Raw genomic sequence first — 24,303 nt, forward strand, 5'->3', positions numbered from 1 at the left:
CTTCTTGCAGCACGTATGTTTTATTTAGACTACAAAACATCATATAAAAATGAAAGCATCAAAGAGATAAAAATAAAAATAAATTTAAAAAAAGATTTCAAAGATCCTCCAACAAAAGAGGAAAACTGTTGAGAAATGTTACTTGTACTATTCATTTATATCATTACATGAGAGCACCTTATATGCACTTTCTTTCTTCAAAAAAGGACTTACAGAGTGAAAATATATCTATGTAATATATCAATTAGGATTTTATTTTGCCAAAAAATCATGCAAATTCATTCACAAAGCAATCACTGCTAATTATTAATGGAACAGCACTTACCTGAGTATACACTGTGGAAACCAGATGAGTTGAAACTTTCAGCAGTGGCTTGTTTCCATCTACCCATTTAATTTCTGGACCATAATGCTGAAAAAATATGGAGGGAAGAAACATCCCAACAGATTAGTGATATTAGCTTCGAACATCAACTTCAATGAAGGTACTGATGAGGTGCTGAAGGCCAGCCAGCCTCAGTAACTTGATATTTATGCCTGGCTCACAGCAGGAATGTAACCAGTACTAATTTCTGCCTACTTTCTTCTCCCAAGTACAATGCTCTTCTTACTGGATATTCTAAGCTATCTTTTCTGTGTACTTGCAGCTGTATGAATTACTGTCCATTTGAGAGGGAAAGACTCCCAATTTTACCAATGACTTAACCAAACTTGAGTTCAGGGTTCTGAAAGTCATGGCATAAGGTACCAGATAAAGTAAATAGGATAGTAAGTATTCCTGGCACAGGCAAAGGGTCCATCATCTGTTTGTGTTTAGTTTTATTTCTGAAACCTCTGTTTTTCTCATGTTCAGACTAGGAATAATAACTGAATGTTATATGATTTACCCTTATTTTGGAATATTTTAACTATTTGTTCATAACATGGGCCCAAATTTGGCACTACTTAAATGCAGAGAGATATTAAAAGCCATTCACAATGAAACAGAACAGATCTTAACTAAGCATGTTATAAAACGGAAGTCTATAACATTTAAGATGGCTAAAAAGAATATAAAACCAACAAACCAATTGGAGAAATCAGAGAAAATTCAAGCTCTAATGAATCAGAAATGTATCAGAGTGGACTACCATGTGGGTGAGAGATTTGCTTACTAGACTTACAATAAGTTGGAAGACAATTCCTAACCATTTGCATGACTCTAAGAACCTATCTTTATTTGAGCACGGCTAGTTTTCAGAGACAAACTTCCATCTCATACAGTACCTCCAAGTTTCCATTTCCCTGCTGAAGCACTGCTGGTTCAGGGCTTATAAAATGCCCAAATTCCAGACTGTGGTAACTGTTAACAGCACTGCCTTCCAGTGGCCTAAGTTTACTTGAAAATGAATAACTAAAACCAAAATGTGGGACTGGCAAAAATACTGCATGCTTTTGTGTGTTACTGTCGTTTGAGCTGATCTTTAATGCTTTCTGAAGGAAGTGCGATCAACCAATCTTAAAGTACTGTACCCTGCCCATCCCAAGCTCCTGGTAGCCAAGGTAGCCGGACGGGAGATTGGCTGAGACAGGGATGTGCTGCTCGCTAGTCACCACCCTTCCATCTTTCAGAAGAGGAAGCCAGGAATATCCAACTGTTGAAACAAAGAACAAAAAAATCACCGTAAGTGTAGGAAAATGTATGTTACTAAATTGCCTGATCTTTAAGAACTGTTAATACCAATCAGAGTAAGAAACTGAAAAGGCCCTGAATATAGTCTCTGCAGAACAGCGTCTATAATGTACGCTGGCCTCTTTGGGATTAGAATTCTAAAATTATCTCCTATAAAATGGACGTATGTGAGCCAGGCATGCTACCTTTACAAACGTCATCTAAAAACGCCTTCACAAAAGGATGCAAATTCAGAATCAAAACAAAATTTAAGAACCTAATGTGTAAGCTGTGAACAATCAAAGGAATGATGAAATTCAAACCTTGTGTTTCAACAACATCCTTCTTCTTTGTGCTTCCTTTGCTTGAATTATCGCAGCTGACGTGGAAAAATGTGAACAGCAAGTGGTGCTTTTCATGTAGCTGGGTGGGCAATTCTATTTTAATCTGCAAGGAAGACAAAATAACAATCTTTTTTATATTCCAAAACAATAACATGTCACCCATGTACAAACGTGCATTTGCTCTCCAAACTGATCTAACGTTTGCAGTTAAAGAGAGCTGAGGCTGTAAAGCTGTGCTAAGGAAGAAATGGATCCTTAACACACTGTACTGGTCTAAATGTTTGTGTCCCCCACAAATGCATATGTTGAAATCCTAGTTCCAAAGGTGATGGTATTAGTAGGTGGGGCCTTTGGGGTGATTAGGTCATGAGGATAGAGCCCTCATAAATGGGATTAGTGCTCTTGTAAGAGATCCTATAGAGCTCCCCGGCCCTTCCTGCCATGGGAGGACACAACTGAGAAGTCTGTGACCCGGGAGGTGGCCCTCACCCAACCATACTGGCACCCTGATCCTAGACTTCCAGCCTCCAGAACCGTGAGCAATTAATATCTGCTGTTTACAAGCCACCCAGTTGGTGGTAATTTGTTACAGCAGACTGAATGGACTAAAAACATTCACTGACCAAAAACAGGAGCATTGGTATTTCAACTCTAGAAAGAACTGGAAAACTCATGACAGAAACCACTTCGTTAACTTCACACAGCCAAGGCATAATGAAAAACCAGGTTTAAACATTTAAAAGTAGGATTCATATAGTAGTTTTAGTGAACTGCATTATAATTCTACATAAGGAAACCCAAAAATAAGAAAGGAAGATTCTCAGGTCCAACAAGTATTTAACTATATACTTAAGTATGCATATGAATGGAAATATTAATTGTGGTAGTGATACGGGAGGAATTTTGACTTTTTCTTTTCTATATTATCTGCATTTTCCAAGTTCTTATTTTTTATAATAAATGTTACTTTTATAATTAGAAAAATTATGGAAAATAAATATTTCAACATTTAGTTCTATTACTGTAATTTCAGTATGCAGCTTCTCTTGAATTCTGGTTTACTAAGCAAAGAAACTGGAGTTTTCCTTAAAACTGGTTAAATTGGGTTTTCTCTTGAAAAACTCACTTACCTCATCATAAAATTCTGGGTTTTGGTGATGGTGTAAAACTGCAGCAAAGGCGCTTCTTGTGAATACTGGCCCGCCAGGTCTGCCATAAATGCACTAAAATAAGAATTAGCAAAGGGAGACACCAGTCTTCAATTAATAGAGTAAGAAATTAAACTCAGATGTGTTGTAAAGAAAGCAGCATTCCTACAGCATAAACTAAGCCACCTTTGATGGATTTCTCCTGCTTACAAGACTCCAGACCCACAAGCCCTCTTACTGCTAGATCCTACCCACCCCCGGCTCATCTCCCAGCCCTCCCCTCCACTCCCTCCCCCACCCCTCCATGCCCTGGACAACGCCTGCTCTCTGCTCACTTTCACCTCCATGCCTTTGCCGACACAAACTCTCGGTCTGAACGACCTTCCCTCCCATGTACAGCAAGCAAACTCTCATGCATCCTTCAAGAAATGATTCATTCTTTCCTGTGTCGCCTCGGCAATTTTTTATACTAATTATTCACTATTTCTGTACCTTCTGCGTGCCAGGAGCTTTTCCTCCATGACTGCCTTTCCCACTAAACTGTGAATTTCTTGAGGGCAAAACTATATTATATTCTTTGCATCTTTATCTCCTTCCCTTCTTGGAAAGTCATTTCCACACAGTTACAGTAAAGAATTTGGGCTCTGGAGCCAGAATGCCTGGGTTTGAACACCGGTTCCACTAATATATGGCCCTGAGCAATTCATTTAAATTCTGTGCATTAGTTCCCTCATCTAAAAAGAATTCAGATAATAATAGTTCCTAACTCAGAAGACTGTTATGAGCATTAAAGGAGTCTAATTACCTATAGGGCTCTACAAGCAGAGCCTGGAATATAACAAGCACTCAATAAACATCACCAATAATCTACTATTATTATTACATACTAGAATAAACATTTTCAAGTTAGGTGCATGATATGTTTACTGAATTGAACACGTATAAGAAAACCCCCTCCCTAAAGAGTATAACAAAACAGACATTATCAATTAAGAACAAGAACTCAATTATTCCAAATTCTGTAAGGTTCAGCATATGTGGTTATATTCTGTGATGTCACGTATTTTTGTGTTTGTGTCGATTAAAATGTGCTAAATCTCTTTAGTTGTACAATATCATGCAACTGCATTTTTAAAATGGAAAATTACGAACACATAAAATAACAAACCTTCAGAGGCTGAGAGTCTTCCTCATCTGAATCTTTGAATTCAATGCAAATAGCAATATTTCTAGCCTGCAGCAATAGTTAAATAACAAAGAAAAAGAAAATAAAATAAAAAGCCAAAGTATATAAATATTTATAAAAGAACACGAGAAGCTAAAACCTAAGAGAGCTTGGTATCAAAAATAAAACCTCAATCTTTGCACTCACCTTGGCAAAAGACTTTTGACTGTCATATTTCAAGGACTTAGGATAAACATAAAGGTGGTGGTTGTAGATGGTGTATGGCTGAGTGTGTTTTGGTATGCAGGGCACAAATTCCTCTACCTCAAACGTGATTGGCATTTTAGTACAGGTTTCAAATTGCTTCGTAGGAATGTATGATGAATTGACATAATCTAAAAAAATTAAAAACAAACAAATTGAAGTAAAAACCAAACAAAAACTTGTCTGTTTATTACATAGAACTTAACACTTACTAGGATAGTCTGAGGAAACATTATCAATTGTAATGTCTAGATTGCCCAAAATCACGGGGAGTTTAGCCATCTTCTCAGGTCTACAAACGAAAGAAGAGAAAAATCAAACAGGTTAGGTTAGCTCTGAATTCTAGAGCAGCACTTCCTAGAGAAATATAATGCAAGCCATAAAAGTAATTTTAAACTTTCTAATAGCTACATTTTAAAAAAGTAAAAGGAAACAGGTAAAAATTAGTTTTAAAAATATTTTATTTAACCCAACGTTTAAAAAATATTATCTTAATATGTAATGAGTATAAAAAGTGTGTTCTAATTCTTCGAAACCAGGTGTGTATTTTACACTTGCAGCTCAACTCAGTAGGACCTGCTGTATTTCAAGGGCTCGACAGTCACACATGGCTAGTGGCTACTGTGCTGGACACCACGAGTCCAGATAAGAATATTAGCAAAATGTTATAGCGGAAGTTTTCCTGAACCACTCCATCCTCAGCATACATTCTTGGCTCATGTGGAATCATGAAAATTCAGAAGCCATCTTAGGCTCCAATGTCTAGTGAAATGCCAAAGAAGGTACTCAGTGAAATGTCTGGTGTTTGTATTTGGTCTGACTCCATCCAATACAGGAATGTCCTCTGTGACGTTCCTGACCTGCCTCAGCCCTTCCTAGTGACATGGAAATCTTCAACATAGGCGTTTCGATACCCAGATTGCTCTTCGTCACAGCATGGTAAAATTCACTTCTCTGAAGCTTCCACTCATCAAGGAGCCTAGTTATGTTTCTCTGTGTAACACTTTTAACCACCTATACACAGCTATCACACCTTCCTGAAGTCCTGGATTCTCAGCCCTTTTGCTCTCCCTCCAATGCCATTTCTCTCACATAAGAACATCCCCTTTACATCATGGCTCCCAGAACTGCATAGATAAGGCCCAGTGTGGTCTGCCCAGGTGGGGTAGAGCAGCTGTCTGGTTTTGAACAATATACCCTTCTACTGATGCAACCAAAATTCTATTACTTTTAAACAGTCACACCACCGTAGTGACGCACATTAAATTTACAAGCACCTAAACTCCCTAATTTTTTTTTCATATGCTTCACTATCGTGCTATATGTTTCCATCGTGTATTTATACAATTATGTTTTTAGAAGTCAGAACAGGATTTGATTTTTGTCTCGGTGAAATTTTATCTTTTTATGATCGAGTCATTCCAGTTGATCAAAACCCTCCTAAATCCAGATTCTAACATCTAATGTATTAGATACGCCTAACAGCTTTATGTCATGAAGACATTCATCAGCACCTTACATTCTCATAAAAGTCATTGATGAAGATAATGCACAGAATATTGCAAGAAGCAGCTCCTTCTCAAACCTCTAGAGGCTCATCGCCAGACTGATACTAGCCACTCGTCACCCCTCCTGGCTTCTGGTCACTCCAGCACTGAACAACTGTCCACTCTCTCACATGCGCTACACTTCTCTGACCCGTTGGTCATCTTAGAATATACACTTTGCATTCCTCTGCTGGACCAGCGTGGTAACCCAACTAAAAACAGAGAAGCAGAAACGTGGCTAGGATAACTAGTTCTATGTGACGTGACTTGTTTCTAGAACACAGAACACTGCCTCCTGGTTCTTCATCGGCCACCTGTTTAATAATGTCTTTGAGAACACTGGCAAGAAACATCACAGCTCAGTGGCCAACAGATTCAGCATTTGGTTTTGTTCCCAGTTTTGAAAAGTTCCTAACTCCTGTTTTTAAGATTCCTCAGACATTATTGTTGTCTTAAGCAATCTCACATGTAACTTAAAATATATCTTGTGGTATTGTGGATCTGAACCAGGAGGTCCCTGACAGTTCCAAATTCTTGCTTTCACATGACTGCCGCCTACATTGAGCACAGTCATCTTTGCCCACCACCAGCTCCAACTTACAGAATCACTTTCTCTCAGGGTTCCTCTCATTTCCACTTGTCTTTTGTTTACATCTGAGTTTAAATGAACAATTCCTTGAAATCCTGAGAGAGATAACTGTCAGGAAAGCAAGTCAACAAATATTCATCATTCTGCCTTTAGTTAAAAAGATTGCTGGCCAAAAGATGTCCAGGTACCGTCCAGCATTACCCCGATACTTTGTCCCTGTGCCATTGTGTGATTTGTTCACAAACACAGTAACCTTTTCTTCTAACAGGAAGACTGTGCCTTCGACAATCATTTCCTGGGAGCTGTCAGTGGCTTCCCAAGCACTGTTAACTACCACAATGATACTCCGCCAGAGCCTCCCTCACCTTCACCCAAAGCTCTTGGGGCATCATCCCTCAGAGCAGGGGGTTTCTATGCAGGTATAAATTTTCTTGATGTATACTGCCTTGCTCCACCTCTTCATTTGAGCAACTTAACTCTGCAACATACCATAAAACTCTGTGTTGACAAAATCTTAGAGACACCTACAGAGTTGTATCTGCTTCCTTGAGTCAGAAATATTATGTTTAATGTAAATGATACTTTTAAATATACCATAAGTACTCGAGAGTACTATATTTCACCCCTTCCTAGTTATTTCTACCTGTGGATAAATATATACCTTCTTCAAGATTTTTTTTTTTTTTGGTTATCTCTATGACATCATGCCCATATAAGTTTGAGAGATTTGGATTTCTAAGCAACAAATTTTAATTAAATTATCTTCATTCACTGGAACTCTTTCTACGATGTGTTACTTACTTCTGTGTCTAACTATACTTACTTCTTATTGTTTCCTCCCTCTACTGACAGCTTTATACTTAATTCTTTTTCTGTTTCCTCCCTCTACTGAGAGCTTTTACTTCTAGTTGCTACTTCTGTAGCAGCATTATTTCCATTCATTTCCAAGCAAGCACCGATCTGAGCTTAGTTCCATATCAGGTAGCACAGGGACTCTGTGGAAGCTGTTTCTACCAACACAGTTTTTTAAAACATAATCTTAAACCTATTTTAAAACTTTATGATTTTTATTGAACTTGGCTTATTAGAGATCAAAACGTCACACACATCAAAAATTCTACTGTCTTTTATATGAGCATTTCCAAAGTGATGGGGGGGTGTGTGTGTGTGCGCAAGCATGTGTTGCACAAAAAGAATTCTCTCATATCCGGAATTAGTTTGGAGTTTTTTTAATGCTAAAAATTAGTACCTACATTCTATGTGAAACTTATAAAAGAATGCTTGAGCATGAAGACCCATCTTAAAACTTCACTGATTAAATAAATGTGTAATGGAGATGCATGTACGGAGTCTGGCATTTGGAAACTGCTTCTGTCTACATGTGAACTTAAGAGTGAGGCTCAAACTCCCTCTCTTGGGAAAAGGAAAGGTTTTCTTTTCCCACTGCCCATACGTTCCTGCTGGTTCAACCACTCCCTCAGAGGAAAGGGCAATGGTATCACACACTAGCAGTCATCCCATGCCAAGAGGGTTGGTGTCCTTACCTTTGTGTTTCTGGAGCTTGGCCTTCCCTTCCCTACTTCCTATATTGACCCATTAAAGCGATCAATTGGTAATACAGACATGCTTGGGTGTGTTGTTGGTGTGAGTGTACTCTTCTAACTGCATTTTGTAAAAGGAAATATTCCCTAAAAGCTTTTCTGTCACTTAAAAATATATATATGATTGAAAGAAATTTGAGATATTTTTGTTTAAACAAAACCACTGAATTTATGTCTATGATAAATTTCAATAAGCATCTATCAAGTGTTTACGCTGTGCTACAATGTGCACTACACTAGGCACCGGGGACAGAAGACAAACAGGATCCGATTCCCGTCCTCAAGAAGCCAAAAATCCAGTAGATATTGTCAACTATTTAAGATACATGATGGCAACTACTTCTGTAGCGTGTATACAAACGTCTACTGAGAAGTGGAGGGTCTAGACGTATTGAGAAGGAACGGGGGTTGCGACCAGCACTCACGGTGAGAGGAATCACCCTGCCAGGCATTCTCACTGATTCCCCCCACAGTTCTAGGAGGCAGGGCTATTATTATCCCCCCTTAAAAAGAAGAGAACACTCAAGCACAGAGGCCAAGCGACCTGCCTGAGATCTCCCATCACGGAAGTGAGTTACGGATTAGGCTGCAAACAATAATAATGTCAAACTTGGGTCCAGAGAATAGAGAGGTACAAATAAATGCAAATATGTAAGCCTCATGCAGAAACACTTATAGCATTATTACCTAAACTACTTAATATGGTAGCATTTAAAAAACGGTCTGCATTTTAAAGAAAATATTCTATTTTTATACTTTGCCTTCAGATCCGCCACAGAAATAAGACAAGACACAGCCATGAGCAAATCAAACGAACGTAAAAAACCACATCCCTCTTCTTGGATAGATACTTCCTGGAGCACATATGTTAGCAATACCATCTATCTGACAGAATTATTTTCTTACTAAATCGTGGAATGTCTCCTCTGATAATTACTACAAGGGAGAGGGGCAAAGTGGCTGATGAGCTTTGCCAGCTGTTTTCTAGACACTAGCGCAGCTTCAGAACATTTTTCTCAACCATTGTTAAATGACATTTTGAGACAATCATGGGAGCAGAAACCATGGCTTTGGATCCAAGCTGGTGCCCAAGCCACTGATATGAGATTATTCTTTGTTAAAAAAAAAAAAAAACAAAAAAACCACACACACAAAGAGGAAAGAAAAAGAGCAACACTAAGGTTTTTTAAAAAATGAAAAAAGGGATCCTCCACTCCCCTAACTCAACTGTGAAAAACACACAAAGAAACACTGGCATTTCTTTGGATTCTTCCTGAAAAAGGACAGCAGCTTTCCTCGTGCCACTGCATTTTCTGCTGCTGACAGCATTGGGTCTCTATTTTCGGGTTTCTGAGTCTCTCGCTGGCCATCTGGACCACACTCTTCCCAGGAAACCCTTCCTACTGAAGGCCTGTTGTGCAGGGAGATCCCACCCTGTGCTCGGGACCAGTGGAGGCTTTGCTCTTTGCTGCCTGGTCACAGGCTCTCTGCTCGGATCATGTTTTGATTGATGAACCTGTGAAGTTCCACCCTCCAGGTTCCACCCAGGAAGCCAGACCTTCAGCTGGGGCCACCCCCAAAGAGCAGCCACTGTGGCAGGAGCTTCAAGCTAACTAGCCTAGGGAGTGACTTCTGAGACAGGGCTCCCAACCCCCATCGCACGTAAGAAACTTCACTATCTGTTTTGTTGGAATATGTGGGTAAATGTTAGTTAAAAAAAAAAGTTCATGTAAAATCATGGAAAGCTACAAAGTGGAAAGTGAAAAATCACCCATAAACCCATCCCTCAGAGAAAACCATGACTACCATTTGGTGTATAACCCAAATGACTATTTTTATGTCCTTCTATCTTTCCATCTAGCTAGCTATTCGCCTATCCATTTCTTCATTTATATACAAAAAGAACTATATGAAATATATTCTTTTCAAAAATGACGTCACATACATACACTTTCTCCTCCTTACCAGTACAGTGAGCCCACCTTCCTACGTGAGTACACAGAGACCTATGGCATGATTGTTGAGAATCGCATGGTAGGCTAGTGAGAGAAAACTGTAATCTATTTAACTAAAGGTGACTAGAGTTTTTAAAAGAATCAACTTTTTATTCTATAAGCAAGGCTGAATATTTCCTGAAAATCAAATAAAAACTTAACAATACTCTATGACAACACAGTATGTATAACAATACACTACCCATTACCAATAAGTAAAGGTTTTTGAAAGATGTTAATTATGACTCTGTTTAGAATTCTGAAAAAACAGAAGAGAGAGAAGTAAGAAAAAAGGTGAAAATGAAGTTAAAGAAAGCTAAACAGCCATTCTGAATTCTAGGTAAACTTATCTAGTTACTCTGAAATGCATTTTTTCAAGTAAAAAAATCAGACTGAAAGGCACTTAAGGTATAGAATAGTTACTGGCTGGCTCTTGGCTCTTCTTCTCATTTCATTATCTTTTAATACCCTCAGCTCTGTCTCCTTCCCAGAATTTTCCCAGAGAAAATGTAAAACCCACGTCCCTAGCAAAGGAAGCCCATGTCATAGGTTCAGCAGTGAACTTCCTACAACGGAGCACCAGAACAGCCCGGTGGCTAAGGGCCCAGATCCTCAGCCACCTGACTGCCACCAGCAGCACAATGCTGGACACCTCACTCAGCCTGTCTCTGCCCTATTGCCATGGGTTGAATTGTGTTCCCTGAAAAGATGGTGAAGTCCTAGCCCCCAGTACCTACGAATGTGACCTTATTTAGAAACAGGATCTTCACAGATGTAATCAAGTTAAGATGAAGTCATTAGGGTTGGCCCTAATCCAATGATGTGTTCCTATAAGAAGAAGGAAATTTATAGACAGAGACACACAGGAAGACAGCCGTGTGAAGACGGGAGGCAGAGACTGAAGTTATGCTGCCAAAAGCCCAAGAATGCCTGGGGCTCCCAGATGATGAAAGACACAAGGACAGATCCTCCCCTAGAGATCTCAGAGGGAGCGAGGCCCTGCCAACACCATGACTTCAGGCTTCCAGCCTCTAGAATTCTGTTGTTTTAAGCCACCCAATATGTGGTGCATTGTTAGAGCAGCTCTAGGAAACAAATACCCTCACTAATATAGGTAAAGCACTTAGAACAATGCCTGTGAACTGTTAAGTACTATATGAGTTACTATCCTTCCCCCCATCACCCATTCAGTTAATGGTACCACAAATCACTCCATCGTGCAAGTCAGAAAACTGGGAGTTATTTACCTGAAACTACCACCCATTTCTCTCTCCTTCCACCCTAACACCCAACCAGGAAGCCAAGACCTAGTAACTGCACCTGTCTAACATGACGTGAACTAGTTCTGTTTCCTACTCTTCCTATGTCCACTTGCGATGGCTTTGCTGAGTCCTTGCCCACCTCTTGCCAAAGGTTCCTCAATTGTCTCTTTCCTCCCTGGGCTCATCTCTACCCAACAAACCCTTCGCAGCGCCACCAATAACATTCTTTATACAATTCGAATTAACCAGGTAACTCTTCTGACTCTAAACCCCTTCTTCCTGCTCAAGGACTTGAGGAAAAGTTCCACGCTCATCCAACACGCCTTGGTGTATGAGTTGAGCAACTGAAAAGACTGCTCCTGCTTCCTCCCTTTCCACTGAACAACTTCTGTTTTTCAGGTGTGGAAATAAGTAAGGCCTTGAGACTCACTTCCGAAAGTCTGCAAGTAACTTGAGCATGTCTTCATTGGATAGCTTATTGCTGTCTTGCTTGTAGAGAGCAGAAAATCTGGCATTTTTGTCAAGGTTTCCAGATGCATCCTTAAACAACGTCCTGAAATAGCAAAACAACATGTCTAAGCTGTTTCCAAATGACCAAAATAAATCCATAACTTGACTCCGGTTTCTATGTGAAGACTAATTATTATTCCACTGGCTATAGCCCACAGAAATCTCATTATCTAAAGACATGGACTATGTTTATGAGGATGAACACAACTAACTCAATTTACATAGAAAACATTTCCAGCAAATGGCTTGTGCTTAGGAAATAACATACACAGCCAAGTGCTTAAGAAGTAGAGGTCACAAATAAAGAGGATCTGCAGGCCTCACTGGGCTGCCACCCACTCCCAGCTGGAGGCATGTGGCTGGAACCTGGAATCCCAGCTCTGCAACAAACACTCGTGTCCATCCTGCCAGTGCCAACATGGCTATCCTCCAGCTAGCGTCTCTCCTCTCTGGGTCTCTAATAAATGATTTTTCAGATATGGAGCTTACTTATTTTTCAGTTTTACATATTTAAATCCTCTTTGTCTCTGGACAAAAAAACAGAATAGGTCAGTCTGTCTGTCTGTCTGTCTACTATCTATCTCCATATATCGACATCCATATAAAAGGTATAAAAGATGTTCTCCTTACCTTGCTGCCCAAGCAAATGGCATTCTGTACTGCCCTAGTCTTTGGCATGCCTGCTTGGCATTCTTCAGCACCTTCTGGGCAACCTTGAAGACATGAGAATAAAACCATGAGTTACTGTATCCCACAGACCAAACAGCCTCTTGTGGTGGTGTCAGATGCATGGACAAGCACATCTTACTGCAACGAATGCGGCTGGAGTTATACTCAGTGCAGAGTGCTCTGCTTCTCACACTCCCTAGCAGTGATTTTCAAAGAGTATCAAATGGAAATTGTTTCCAAAACGTACGTCTTTTCTTTGGTCTTCATGAGCAACGAGCATGCCATTTCATAGGCCTTTCTATTTCTTCATGACTAAGGGCTATATATTACACGTCCACTGAGTTATTGATAATTACTAATACTTGGTATTCATGCCCAAATATATCACATTGTTAGAGTTTAAATGAGAACACTAATGAAAACACTAAGCTTTCATAACTCCTAATGTGCACTGGCTTATGCAGACTCCCCAGATTTGGGGGATATATGTTCACTATTAAGACATTACAGGTATTGACTTAAGTTAGGCCAATGTCTTCAATCACTATGTTCTTGTTTTCTAGGTGTAAGTTACCATTACTTTCACTTCTAATGATTACTTTTGGTTCGTTGCGGGTGGCTGCATTAACTCTATGGTGCACAGGGAAGCAGATCTGCTTTTGGCCTACGTATGCATGGCAGGTCTATTCATCAACTGTACCCCTATTGCTAAAGCAGATGACACCCAATTTCCCCAAATTTGCTTCTTCTGGAATACTGCATTGTTACCGCTACAAAGTGTGACTGATTCAGAGTCAGAGCGGAGGGTTGAAGGGTCTTTTACATTACTTAAGTACATCGGAGCCAAAGCAATTTTGGGAAATGTGACCTAGTGCCTGTGAACTAAAGGGTGCTCTGCAGAGCTGCAGCAGGCAGCCCCACTGGGAGCCTGTCAGGAATGCAGAGTCTTGGGCCCCACCCCAGACCTCCTGGGTCAGAACCTGCATTCTGACCAGACCGCCGGTGATCTGTGTGCACCAGGTTTGAGAAGCGCTCATCTAGAAGACTCAGAAGGAGAACAATAGAGCTCTCTGTCTCTGAGTAAAACTGAAACCAGCTGTGTGAGTCTAGAGCCCTAAACCTCTCTGGGCTCTACTTTCCCACCCGAAAAATGAAGAGCTTGGGCTAGACTTGCCATTATCCGTTCCAGTTACTAAACATGACGATTCTACCATAACCGTGGTGGTGGTGGGGGGAACTGCTGCCTTCATGAATGACGTGGAAAACACTTCTCAATTGAAACAGGTGTCGGGAGCTCATCCAGCCCCTCCCTTTCTTCTTCAAGTAGGGCATGTCCATGCGGGGACTCGGGGATCATAGAGTAAATGGTCTGCCTTCCTGGGGTGGCCATTTTACTTACACATTTTCAGGTAGAAATGATTATTTTTAGGTTCTAACAGTAATGACTTTGTTGTGGAGTAAAATGCAATATTTGTGTAAAATTTAAAGCCAAAACAGGCCTCAAATAAGTTTCACTCTTGCCTGTAGTGAACGAGGACTGAACTCTCAGACTTACTGAGGGTATCAATGGAACACAATATATATAAAAGTCAGAGTGAAAAACTCATTTTTGCCCTTTGGGTTTTCCTCCCCTTTTCTTTCTTTTTTAGAAAATCTATTCGTGGTGGACACCTACAGAGACTATTCCTAAAAATTTCCTCCAAAACAATAATTTCCTCCAAATGACGTTCTAGACCATCTTGGAAAACATGAAGAGACATTTTGACATACAGAAAAAATCATCCCTCAGCAAAATCTCTACCGAAGCTCCTATTTTTTTTATATGAGATGGTTGAGTCTTAATCTCTGCTTTAATTTACTGCATTGGAGGTGTGAACGCATGGAAAAATGTACACATGGCTGAGCCTTACGTTCCATAAGTAATGAAGGAGGAGCAAATTCAACAGATGCTCAATGGACACTGGAAAGTGTATGTGATTTTCACACCAGCGTGAGCTGCCAAATTTCAAACCATGCACGTGGCAGGCAGAAGTAGCAAAGCTGGAGCATACCAGCCTTGGAAATGTGTTGCATACATGGCGGGGGAGTAGATCTTATCTTGGGCATTCATTGATTATTAATCAAACCATCAAAGAACTAAAAGAGCTTCTCATCCAAGGTTTTACAGACTTGATTTTAAAAATAAAACAGCTTCTCTCCAGAGACCAAATTTTACTCTGCTTTTATCAGCCAGAAAGGCATATGTTTGAAGCCATGCGCCTGGGTAAATGGGCTTCTCCTTGACTGGAGCTGTAATAACTGATAATGACATCCTCCTGTACGCATCAGTGATTTAGTACCCATAGCACTGTCTCGTATGTAGGTGGGGGGGGGGGGGGGGTAGCAACATCATCTTTCAACTACAGATGGGACACCTGGGGCCCAGAGAGGTGACATGATGTATCCAGGCTAGTTAGGAGCTCAGCACCCAGGTCTCTGACTCCTGGAACCTGTTCCTTAAAAACCGTCCTGCATCTTGGTGGACACACCTGTGATGTACAGTGGCCAAAGAGAGGAAGACAGGAAGCTCTGAATCACTCAGAAAACCCTAGTTAGAGCCTCTGGGGTGTCCCCTCCTACTGCTGACCAGTCCTTGTCAATGTATCAGGGTCTCAGATGACCACTAATACAAAAATTTTTTTAAATAACTAAAAGTACTGTAAAACTGGCACAGGACAGCCCTCAACAGCTGACTGGAACCAGGTAGCTCAATGTGCTAGAAAGCGACAGTCAAGTGCCAGCTGGCAACTCTAGCTGTGGGACACTGAGCAGGTAACTAAACCTTCAGAAACCTCAGTTTTTGGGAGTGTGAAAGGTATTCTTGGCCTAGATGACTTCTACCGTATGTCCATATTTAAGTGTAAATGGACCCAAATTTATAATTCCAGGACCTCGGAGACATGCCAACAAGTGGCATGAACTCTATTTAAATACAATATACGTACTTTTTAATGATGGAAAGTTTACTACTAAGCTGGAAATTCCTTTGCCAATTATTTCAGGATGTCAGGATAGTCTAGCCAAACGAAGTATTTTATTTACACATGGAACTACTTTTCATTGAAAATTGGACACATAAGGTTAACTATAAGACCATCTATGAGACCAGTCTACATCTTTTAGAATATAAATATGGCTTAACTGTGATTTCTTTAAGCACTTCTATATTTTTTTTTTCTGATCGCTGTTTATCATCACAAAGCACGCAACTCACCCATACCTTGGAAGAGTCTGAACTTTTCATGTATGGCTCCGCACCATGTGTGATGCTGCCCTGAAGCACTTTTTCAATTCTAGCCACAAGAAATATATCAGGATGAGGGCACGTGACTGAAAATATTCCCTAGGGGACAAAAGATTTTCTTCCATGAGTAGAATTTACAGCCGCGTTAAACAAATCCCATGAACGTTAAAGATTCTCAAGCAGCAAAGAGCACTGATACAGTATAGCTATTCAGAAGCACCCAGGGCCAAACTGGTTAACTCATCAACAGTTCATCATCTGATCAAAAAGGCTATTTGGTGGAGGGGGCAACTAGCAGAAAGTTTAGAAAAAAGAAATGAGAAATCAAAAACTACTTCTTCTCTTTCAGCTTGCTTTTACTGTCTAATTATATATGCTGTCAATATAATTAACCGTCTCATTTACCCCAGTTGTGCATTACAAAGTTTCATTACGTATTTACATAGCACGTGCAAGAGAAGCCTTATTGGCATGACCGCTGGGCTCACGCTGTCCCCACCTGCTTCGGATACTGCATGGCGGCTTCGTGAAGGATGTCCTGCAGGGCAGGCGAGCTCTGCCTACCGCCGTTCATCAGAGACGGGGATGTGGTGGCCAGCATCTGCCTCACCGAGAAATGGTTCAGGTCCACGTGGAAATCGGCAGAAATCTTTCGGTTGTATTTTATGTCAAACAGGGATAGAGTAACAAAGAAAGGCTCGACCTGAACAAAACAAAACAATCCAGACCATCACTATGGCTCAAACTGTCAGGAAAAAAGAACGCTGCTATCAAAGAAGAAATGACTAGACCTATGTATGATTGTTGCTATAAATGACCGCTAAAGAGCAACAGCCTCCATACCTGTCCTGTATCACAAACATCCTGTCTGGGCAGCCGAAACAACCCTCGGCACCCTGATCTAACACCGCACCTCTCTGATACCAGGAACTAGGACTGAATGTCCCAGCTGTACTGCAACAGGCACATCTGAAACCTCTGAATAGGCTTTTTAATCTTTATTTTTTAAAAAGAAAATTACATTTGTAGTGGGTCCTTCTTCATTTTCAGCAACACAGCATTGCAAATTGAAAGATAAATCATTGCACTTGACAAGAATTCTTTTTCCAAACTTTTCTTCAAATGGCTTCACTTCTGGCTCAGCTGATGAGAAGTCAAGCTTCTTTAAAAGAAAATGCAAATATATAAATGTATTATGCTCCCACTAAAAAAAAAAAAAAAATCCCATAATAAACGTATCCTAAGGAAATTGCTTAAAATACGGAAACGCTATATACCTTAATTTACTCACAACAGTGTTACTATTTTATACATTTATATAGTATATAATAATGGTCAAATAAATGATGCTATATCTACTCAATGGATCATTATGCAGAGCTTTAAAATTATTGTCATGAACAACTCAAGTGTCCATCAACAGCAAAATCTGTAAGCAAAATGTGGTGTATACATACAATGGAATATTACTCAGTCATAAAAAGTGGAGTTCTGACACAAGTTACAACAGGGACGGACCCTGAAAACATTATGCTAAGTGGAACAAGCCAGACATAAAAAGGCAAATATTGTATGCTTCCACATACATGAACTTCTTAAATAGGCAAATTCATAGAGACAGAAAGTAGAAGAGAGGTTACTATAGGTGAGAGGAAGGAGGCATGGTGGGTTGTTGTTTAATGGGTACAAGAGTTTCTGTTTGAGAGGATGAAAAAGTTCTGGAAATGGATAGTGGTGATAGTTGTACAGTAATGTGAATCTACCCAAATGCCAGTGAATAATAGTACACTTAAAAATGGTTAAAATGGTAAATTTTATATTATGCATATTTTACCACAATAAACAAAAAATCATCAAAAAGCAAAAAATATATATATATGTGTATATATACGGTTATGAAGTCTGCGGAGAGACATAGAAAAATACTTATTTTTAAAGATAAATGGTTAAAAGAAGTTCTATAAAAAAAGACCACAAATGAAGAAGAGGAAACTATGGCAGGAAACACAGCAGAACAGCTGGCCCCTCAAAGCAGCCCTATCTGTAGGCAACCCTGGAGGTCTTCCGAAGCCATGTCTTGGATTTTTTGGGGACACAGATGTGGACTGCTTGCACTGCGAGGCCTGTATCTGGAACTGAGCTGGGGCTGGTCAGAAAATATCACAGTCGCCTGGGCTTCTGTAGCGATGCCTGTTATTTTCTGACAGTGATTTTAGGGGGTAAATTATATATGTTCTTTGTGGACTTGAGAGTGTCTTTGGATACATCTCCCTCAATTTTCAACAATCTATTAAATATCAAATATTCACAATGGTTGTGCTATGGTAATGAGATTACAGGTTGTTTTTATTTTTTCCTCTTTCTCCTGAATTTTCTGTATTGTTATACCGCTTGTTATCCAAAGTATATAAATAAGCAAACAAACAAACAAATAACCTAACAAAGGTTTTCTTTCTTTGAACTATTTTAAATATTAAAATAGTTCTTACCTGGGCATCCGGGTCCAAGTAAAAAAGTTTAACTCTGCTTTCACTTTTCAGTTTGATTTCTGCTTCTCTGGTACTCTGATAACAAGATAAACAGAAAATAAAAATTACATTGAAAAAACTCTTTTCTTACAGAGATGTCTAAATATGTTTGAAAGCTACCCCATCCTGCAGAGCCAGACTGCCAGACAGCTCTGCCCGCATCTTGGAGGGTCACCTGCATGTCAATGAACAAGGATAGGCTATCCAGTATGTAGCACACAATCTAAGTGCTATGGGGAAAAAAGAGAAGACTTGATCCCTGGCAGTACGAAGCTGATAATCAACTGCAGCCAAAACCAATGCAAAGAAAGCAAAAGAGAATAATTAAGCATTAATATCAAGAAAAGCTTCATAAAGTAATGGAATAGGGGATAAGCCTTGAATGAAGGGGTAGAATTTAGATAGCAAAAAGGAGGAAAACATGAGCATTTCAGACCAAATGAAAAGGATGCACACAGAGGATAGATACTGAGAGAGGAAATGAGCCCAAAGGGTAGAAAGGACTTAGGGTCCAGCCTGAGACTGAGGGTACAAGCAAAGGAGGAGGAAGGCATACATTTTGGATGGTGGAATAAAGAAAACTGTGGCGTATCTTGAAGGACAGCCATAGGTGTCAGTAGCAGGCAAGGGGAGAATTGCTGATTCACTCAATAAATATTTATGAGCACATATTTTATGTCAAGCTAGGGACACAAACATGAATGAAATGCAGTTCCTATCCCCAAGGAACACCATCTGGGAAGACAGAAAATACACAGCAATATGAATGGCAAAAGAAATCGTACGTACAGTGAGCTAACCTGCACTAGGGGTGGCCGCCAGGAAAGAGCTCCCAGAGGAAGGCCCATCTTGAAGGACAAGGACATTTGGCCAGAAAAGGAGAGAAGGGCATTCTAAGAGGAGGTACTACAGGTATAAAGGTACGAGTCACACCTGAACAATGATCAAGTCATTCATTACAACTGAATGGTTGTACATGATGAAAAAAGTAGAGAAATGAGTCGGATTTGTATGGTAAGGTCTGGGGATTTCACTCAGAATCCAAAAAATCCTGCAATATTTTAATCAAGGAAATAAAATGACCAGTTCTGCATTTTAGATCCACCCCTCGGGTAGGGCTGAAGCAATGGATTACAAAGGGAAAGACTAGGAGGTCCACATGGTCTCTCCTGAGTTATCACAGCAGGCTCCCAGTCTCACAGCAAGGCCCATAACAAATCCCACCTTCCTAGCTTGGGTGGCCTGCTGACTGGTCAATCCACTAATTTGGGAGGAAGAGCAGGTTTGTGGAGAAGATGGTAGAGTCTGGAGATGCCTGCAGGATTTCCAACTGGAAACATCCAGTAGACAGCCAGAGAGATGGGACGTGAGCAGAGGGTGGGGAGGAAGGCTGGAGTTAAGACCAGGAGAACATCAGCACAGAGGTGAGGATGCAAGTCTTGGGGGGGGTGGGTGAGAGTCCCTGGGGGAAAGTGTGAAAGCGAGTCTGTGGACAGAAACCCAGGGGCCCCAACACTGAAGGGATGGACAGAAGAAGAGAAGTCATTCAGGGAAAGAGACATGGTGGCAGAGATGGGGGCTGGAGAAGTGGGATATGGGAACAGGGAGAAGAGGAAGCTTCTTAGACATTCACAAGATAGAAGTCATCTCCAGCCACGATATGCCACACCTGCTGCCTCTAAATCTATATCCTGTTCTTCCTGGCGGTCATAGTTCTTAATAGAATGTCCTCTCTCATCTGCTCCTTTGCCCAAAGACCAGGAGTCACATATCAGCACACAATGGGTGGTGACAGCCACAGGAGAGAGGGCGTCTTGTCCTCTCTGCTGGTGGCTTAAAGAGGTCTACTGTTACATTTCTAATCATGGCCAATGAGAAATTAAGCATCTTAATTTTCTCAGCCATGTAGTTGTTGTAATAGGTTCTTAGCAATGACCCAAACTCTACCCTGACCATATCTGACAAACTATCTACATCTAGCAGAATGAAATGACCACCAGAATGCCAGCTAAGAAACTGGGTTCTAGTTCTAGTTCAGTTGTTAACTGGCTGCATGAACTTGAGCAAGCCACTTAGCCTCCTTGGACTCTATTTTCATTTCTGAGTAAAAATGTTCAACAAGATGATGGCTCGAGTCTTCTTCTACAACAAAGTTTATCTTGATGCTCTCTCTGCAGCTTTAAGGCTTCTGGAGGCTCAGGGGCATTCCTACAAATCACCTGCTCATGCTTACAGAGGAAAGTGTGTGCCTGTGGCTGGGGACGGGGGTGTGTAGGACAATGTTTTAAATCCATCTTGCCCATCCCCTTATCCTAATTTTTCAAACCAAAAGGGCCAGAACACGTGCATGTAGAATACACTTAACTGAACCCAAAGAATTTGCTTTACTTTGTATACAACTCATGGCGTTTCCTAACAAAGACATCAGTACTAGGTGCTGCGAGCCACCACCAACAGTAATGCATTCTCCTGAATTTTTGCTTGAGTACTTCAACAAGGGCAAACGCTATGATCTCAGACACTGGAGCACAGCTATGGGTTCTTAATGTAGATGCATTTCCTCATGCCTTTCTGAAAGATGCTTGTTGACTCAAGCGGAGTAAGAGATGAGAAATGAATAAAGCAAGAAAGACTGCTAAGAGCTCTATATAGAGGACAAACAGAGATGCAGGTACATTAACAGAAAAAAAAAAAAATCAACAACTAGCCAAAATAGACTCAAAGTATCCTGATGTTGCCACTAACATCCAAGGGATATATTCTTCACTAGAAAAACCATTTAATGGGGAAGAAGGGACAACGTTAGATGTAAAAATAACGTGACAGCTTATAATCCACCTTGCACACACTGACAGCTCTTCTATGAGACAGAGGAAAAGCAGGCTCAGCTTCTTAAAGTTCCTCCCATCCTTCCCAAGGCCCAGAGTGCTTTAAACAGACGGGACGCCTGATAAACAGTGTTTGAAAGAATTACCAACTAAAGCCTAGGCAGTAAGAAAATGTGGCTCGGGAAGGGCAGGGCTTTCCCCCAGAGGCAGGGAATAATAAATACGTGAAAGCATCATAATGATAAAAGCAAATATTTGTTGATAATAGCCAACATCTCTATGCTAGATGTTAGCTTAAGTGCACATTTAAATTTGGTACAAACTTAGGAGGCAAGTCTTATTATTATCCTTGTTTAAGAGAAAACACTGGGGCTCGAGGGGTAAATACTATGCCCCAAATTCACAACCCTAAACAGAAACCTGGCTTCTAACTGAGGCTGTCTGGCTTCAGAGCCCAGATTCTTTAACTATTAGACCAGAAAAAAATAGGTAAAGAATATGAACAGGCAAGTCAGAAGGCAGGAAAACCAAATGGCAAATAAATATACAAAAATATGAAAAATACCACTACTAAACAGTGGGATACAAATTAAAGCAGTGAAACATCATTTTTCACTCCTCTGATGAGGATGCAGAGAAATGGGAATATGAATTGTTACAACCTTTTGGGAAAGCAAACTGGCAATATTTAAAGTACTAAAAGCACAGTAAACTGTGACCCAGAAATCCCACCTTGGGGAATTCCTCGTACAGAAATAAGAGCATGAGTATTTCAGCTTATAAATATGTCATGATGTTTATTGTGCACTGTTTGTATAGGCTAAAAACTGAAAATTATCTAGATGCTCATGAATAGGAAGATGGCTGAATAAAGTGTTCAGTATCCATATTTGGAATATTATGCAGCTATGAAAATGAGTGAACTAGATCCTCTATGGCCCCAGGGGAACATCTATGAAAAATTTTTAAGTGATAGAACAAGTTACAGAGTAATGTATATATCATTAGCATATTTTTAAAAATAACTAAGAACACTGCATATGTGTAAATATGTTTCCATGAGCAATTGGTTTGGTAAAGAAACAATTATAACAGGTTAATAACATCAGTGCTCTCAGGAATCTGGGGATGGAGGTTGAAGGGAAAAGATGAACTTTTCTTTATACAACTTTGAATATTTTTACTTACTATAGCAAGTACATTTATTTTCACTTAAATTTTAGTAAAGACAATAAAATTAATTCCTGTAATAAGTAACTTCACAGTCTAAGAGCCCACAAAATATAGCTGTAAAAAAATATCCCACAGACTATGCCATCCAGCACTTCTCAAAGTGACAGAGACCAGCTCTGCTCTTAAAATAACCTGTGGTCAATCCATACCGTAGATGCAGGAAGAACCCAACTGGTTCTTCCCCAAACCCTGTTGCTGGTCCTACCCACTGCCCGTCTAATACTTTGGGTTCAGTATAGAGGAAAATGGAGAGAGAAAAGTGACAATGACAGAGCCATTCTCTGTAAAAACTGACACTTCTCAGATACTACAGAAGAGAATGATTTGTCTAAAACAAAGGCTATTCCCCCCACTCCTGTATTCCCTAAGTTTAATCACTAATGATACACCCTGACAATGTTTTCTTCCTTGTCTTAAGAGGCAGTTATGAACCAAACATTCAAGAGTTTCCAGAAGAACTACCAAAAAGTTTAGGCATACTCTGCGTCTTAAGTTTATCTCTGAGCAGGGAAAACAATTGAAGGCCAGAGCATCATATTTTGAGGACGGCTCATCAGGAAACTACTGTGTTGACTGTTGGCTCATTTAAACAGAATGGGTTGCAAACAGGAAGACTTAGCAAAATCCTTTGAAGCCAGAATACATACTTTTAATTTAAAGAGTTGTCATGATTTGTTTCCACTACTTCCATGATATCTAACTCCCAGGGACCATCATCTCATCCTCTGTGTCACAAAGCTATAATAAAGCATTCTAGATAAGGAAGCCCAAGAAATGGAACGCCAGCTGACCTCACAAACACAACCCTAGCCGATTCCTTTGTATCATAACACAATGACATAATTTTCTGGATTAGGATACAGAGAAGGAAGTATTTATTACAGATGTGGTTTAAAAACTCAGAGAAGGTGTCCGTGAAACTGTTTGGGTTCTGACAAGCACTGCTGAACTTGGCCCCCTGATGCTTACTCAACCTCAATGAGACCATAAAGTTTGAGACACCAGACTCTAGCCTGTGTTCAACTGTGGAAGATTTACCAAGAAAGGTAAATTCATTCACTATAAAGAAGTTACAAGGTAACAGAATGGGAGCAATTTTGGTTCAACAGGAACCACATGGGGAAGCCAAATTAAGAGTGAGCAGCTGTTTTTTGAGTACACAAAGAGCTCAAAAATAGAAAAGCTATGGAGGAAAATATAAGGTGGAAGCATGAGGGTTTTCTTCATACTACCTTTACACAGGAGGTGATATATATACATACGTATATATATATTCATTCCAATGTTACCTAAGGTAAACGTAACCAGAAAAAATATTTATCAAATAAATAGTAATCAGGTTTACCACATGATCATATTACCCCTTGACACTGTAGGGAAGAAACCAATTAACTACCTTTAACTACAGTTTGTGTATTTCATAAAAATGTTTATAAGACTATGTACTCTAATACTATAAATGCTGTTAGGTTTAGAGCAAACATATGTTTGGTTCCATTTTAGACAACAGGAGGAAAAGAACAGGTTTTAGGGTATACACAGTGTGTCCCCATAAGAAAACAATAGAGATGTTCAGTACTAAATGTACAAGCAACAAAAGGGCCAAGAATATACAAAATAGTCTGAAAACCTAATTCCACATCACTCCTACTGTATGTCAAGGGCCCCTCCATCACATTCCACAATG

At 40.0% G+C, this 24,303-nt stretch overlaps 1 protein-coding gene across 11 annotated transcripts in view; it reads right to left on the reverse strand.

Annotated features, from left to right (window-relative positions):
• The window catches only part of DOCK9 (dedicator of cytokinesis 9), a 324,209-nt gene that overhangs the window by 88,955 nt on the left and 210,951 nt on the right, over positions 1 to 24,303 (reverse strand). For all 11 annotated transcript variants that reach the window (XM_059903279.1, XM_059903276.1, XM_059903274.1 and 8 more), the window contains 13 exons: positions 18,517 to 18,591; positions 17,049 to 17,189; positions 16,527 to 16,730; positions 16,004 to 16,126; positions 12,706 to 12,788; positions 11,996 to 12,118; positions 4,785 to 4,864; positions 4,516 to 4,703; positions 4,312 to 4,377; positions 3,126 to 3,218; positions 1,975 to 2,098; positions 1,513 to 1,634; positions 326 to 412 (listed from right to left, as the gene is read on the reverse strand). In XM_059903279.1, the coding sequence (XP_059759262.1) occupies positions 326 to 412; positions 1,513 to 1,634; positions 1,975 to 2,098; positions 3,126 to 3,218; positions 4,312 to 4,377; positions 4,516 to 4,703; positions 4,785 to 4,864; positions 11,996 to 12,118; positions 12,706 to 12,788; positions 16,004 to 16,126; positions 16,527 to 16,730; positions 17,049 to 17,189; positions 18,517 to 18,591 (1,509 nt within the window). The remainder of the gene's footprint in view (positions 1 to 325; positions 413 to 1,512; positions 1,635 to 1,974; positions 2,099 to 3,125; positions 3,219 to 4,311; positions 4,378 to 4,515; positions 4,704 to 4,784; positions 4,865 to 11,995; positions 12,119 to 12,705; positions 12,789 to 16,003; positions 16,127 to 16,526; positions 16,731 to 17,048; positions 17,190 to 18,516; positions 18,592 to 24,303) is intronic.

The sequence above is a fragment of the Balaenoptera ricei genome, chromosome 18 (assembly GCF_028023285.1).
Source record: "Balaenoptera ricei isolate mBalRic1 chromosome 18, mBalRic1.hap2, whole genome shotgun sequence".
In the NCBI taxonomy this organism is placed as follows: Eukaryota; Metazoa; Chordata; class Mammalia; order Artiodactyla; family Balaenopteridae; genus Balaenoptera; species Balaenoptera ricei.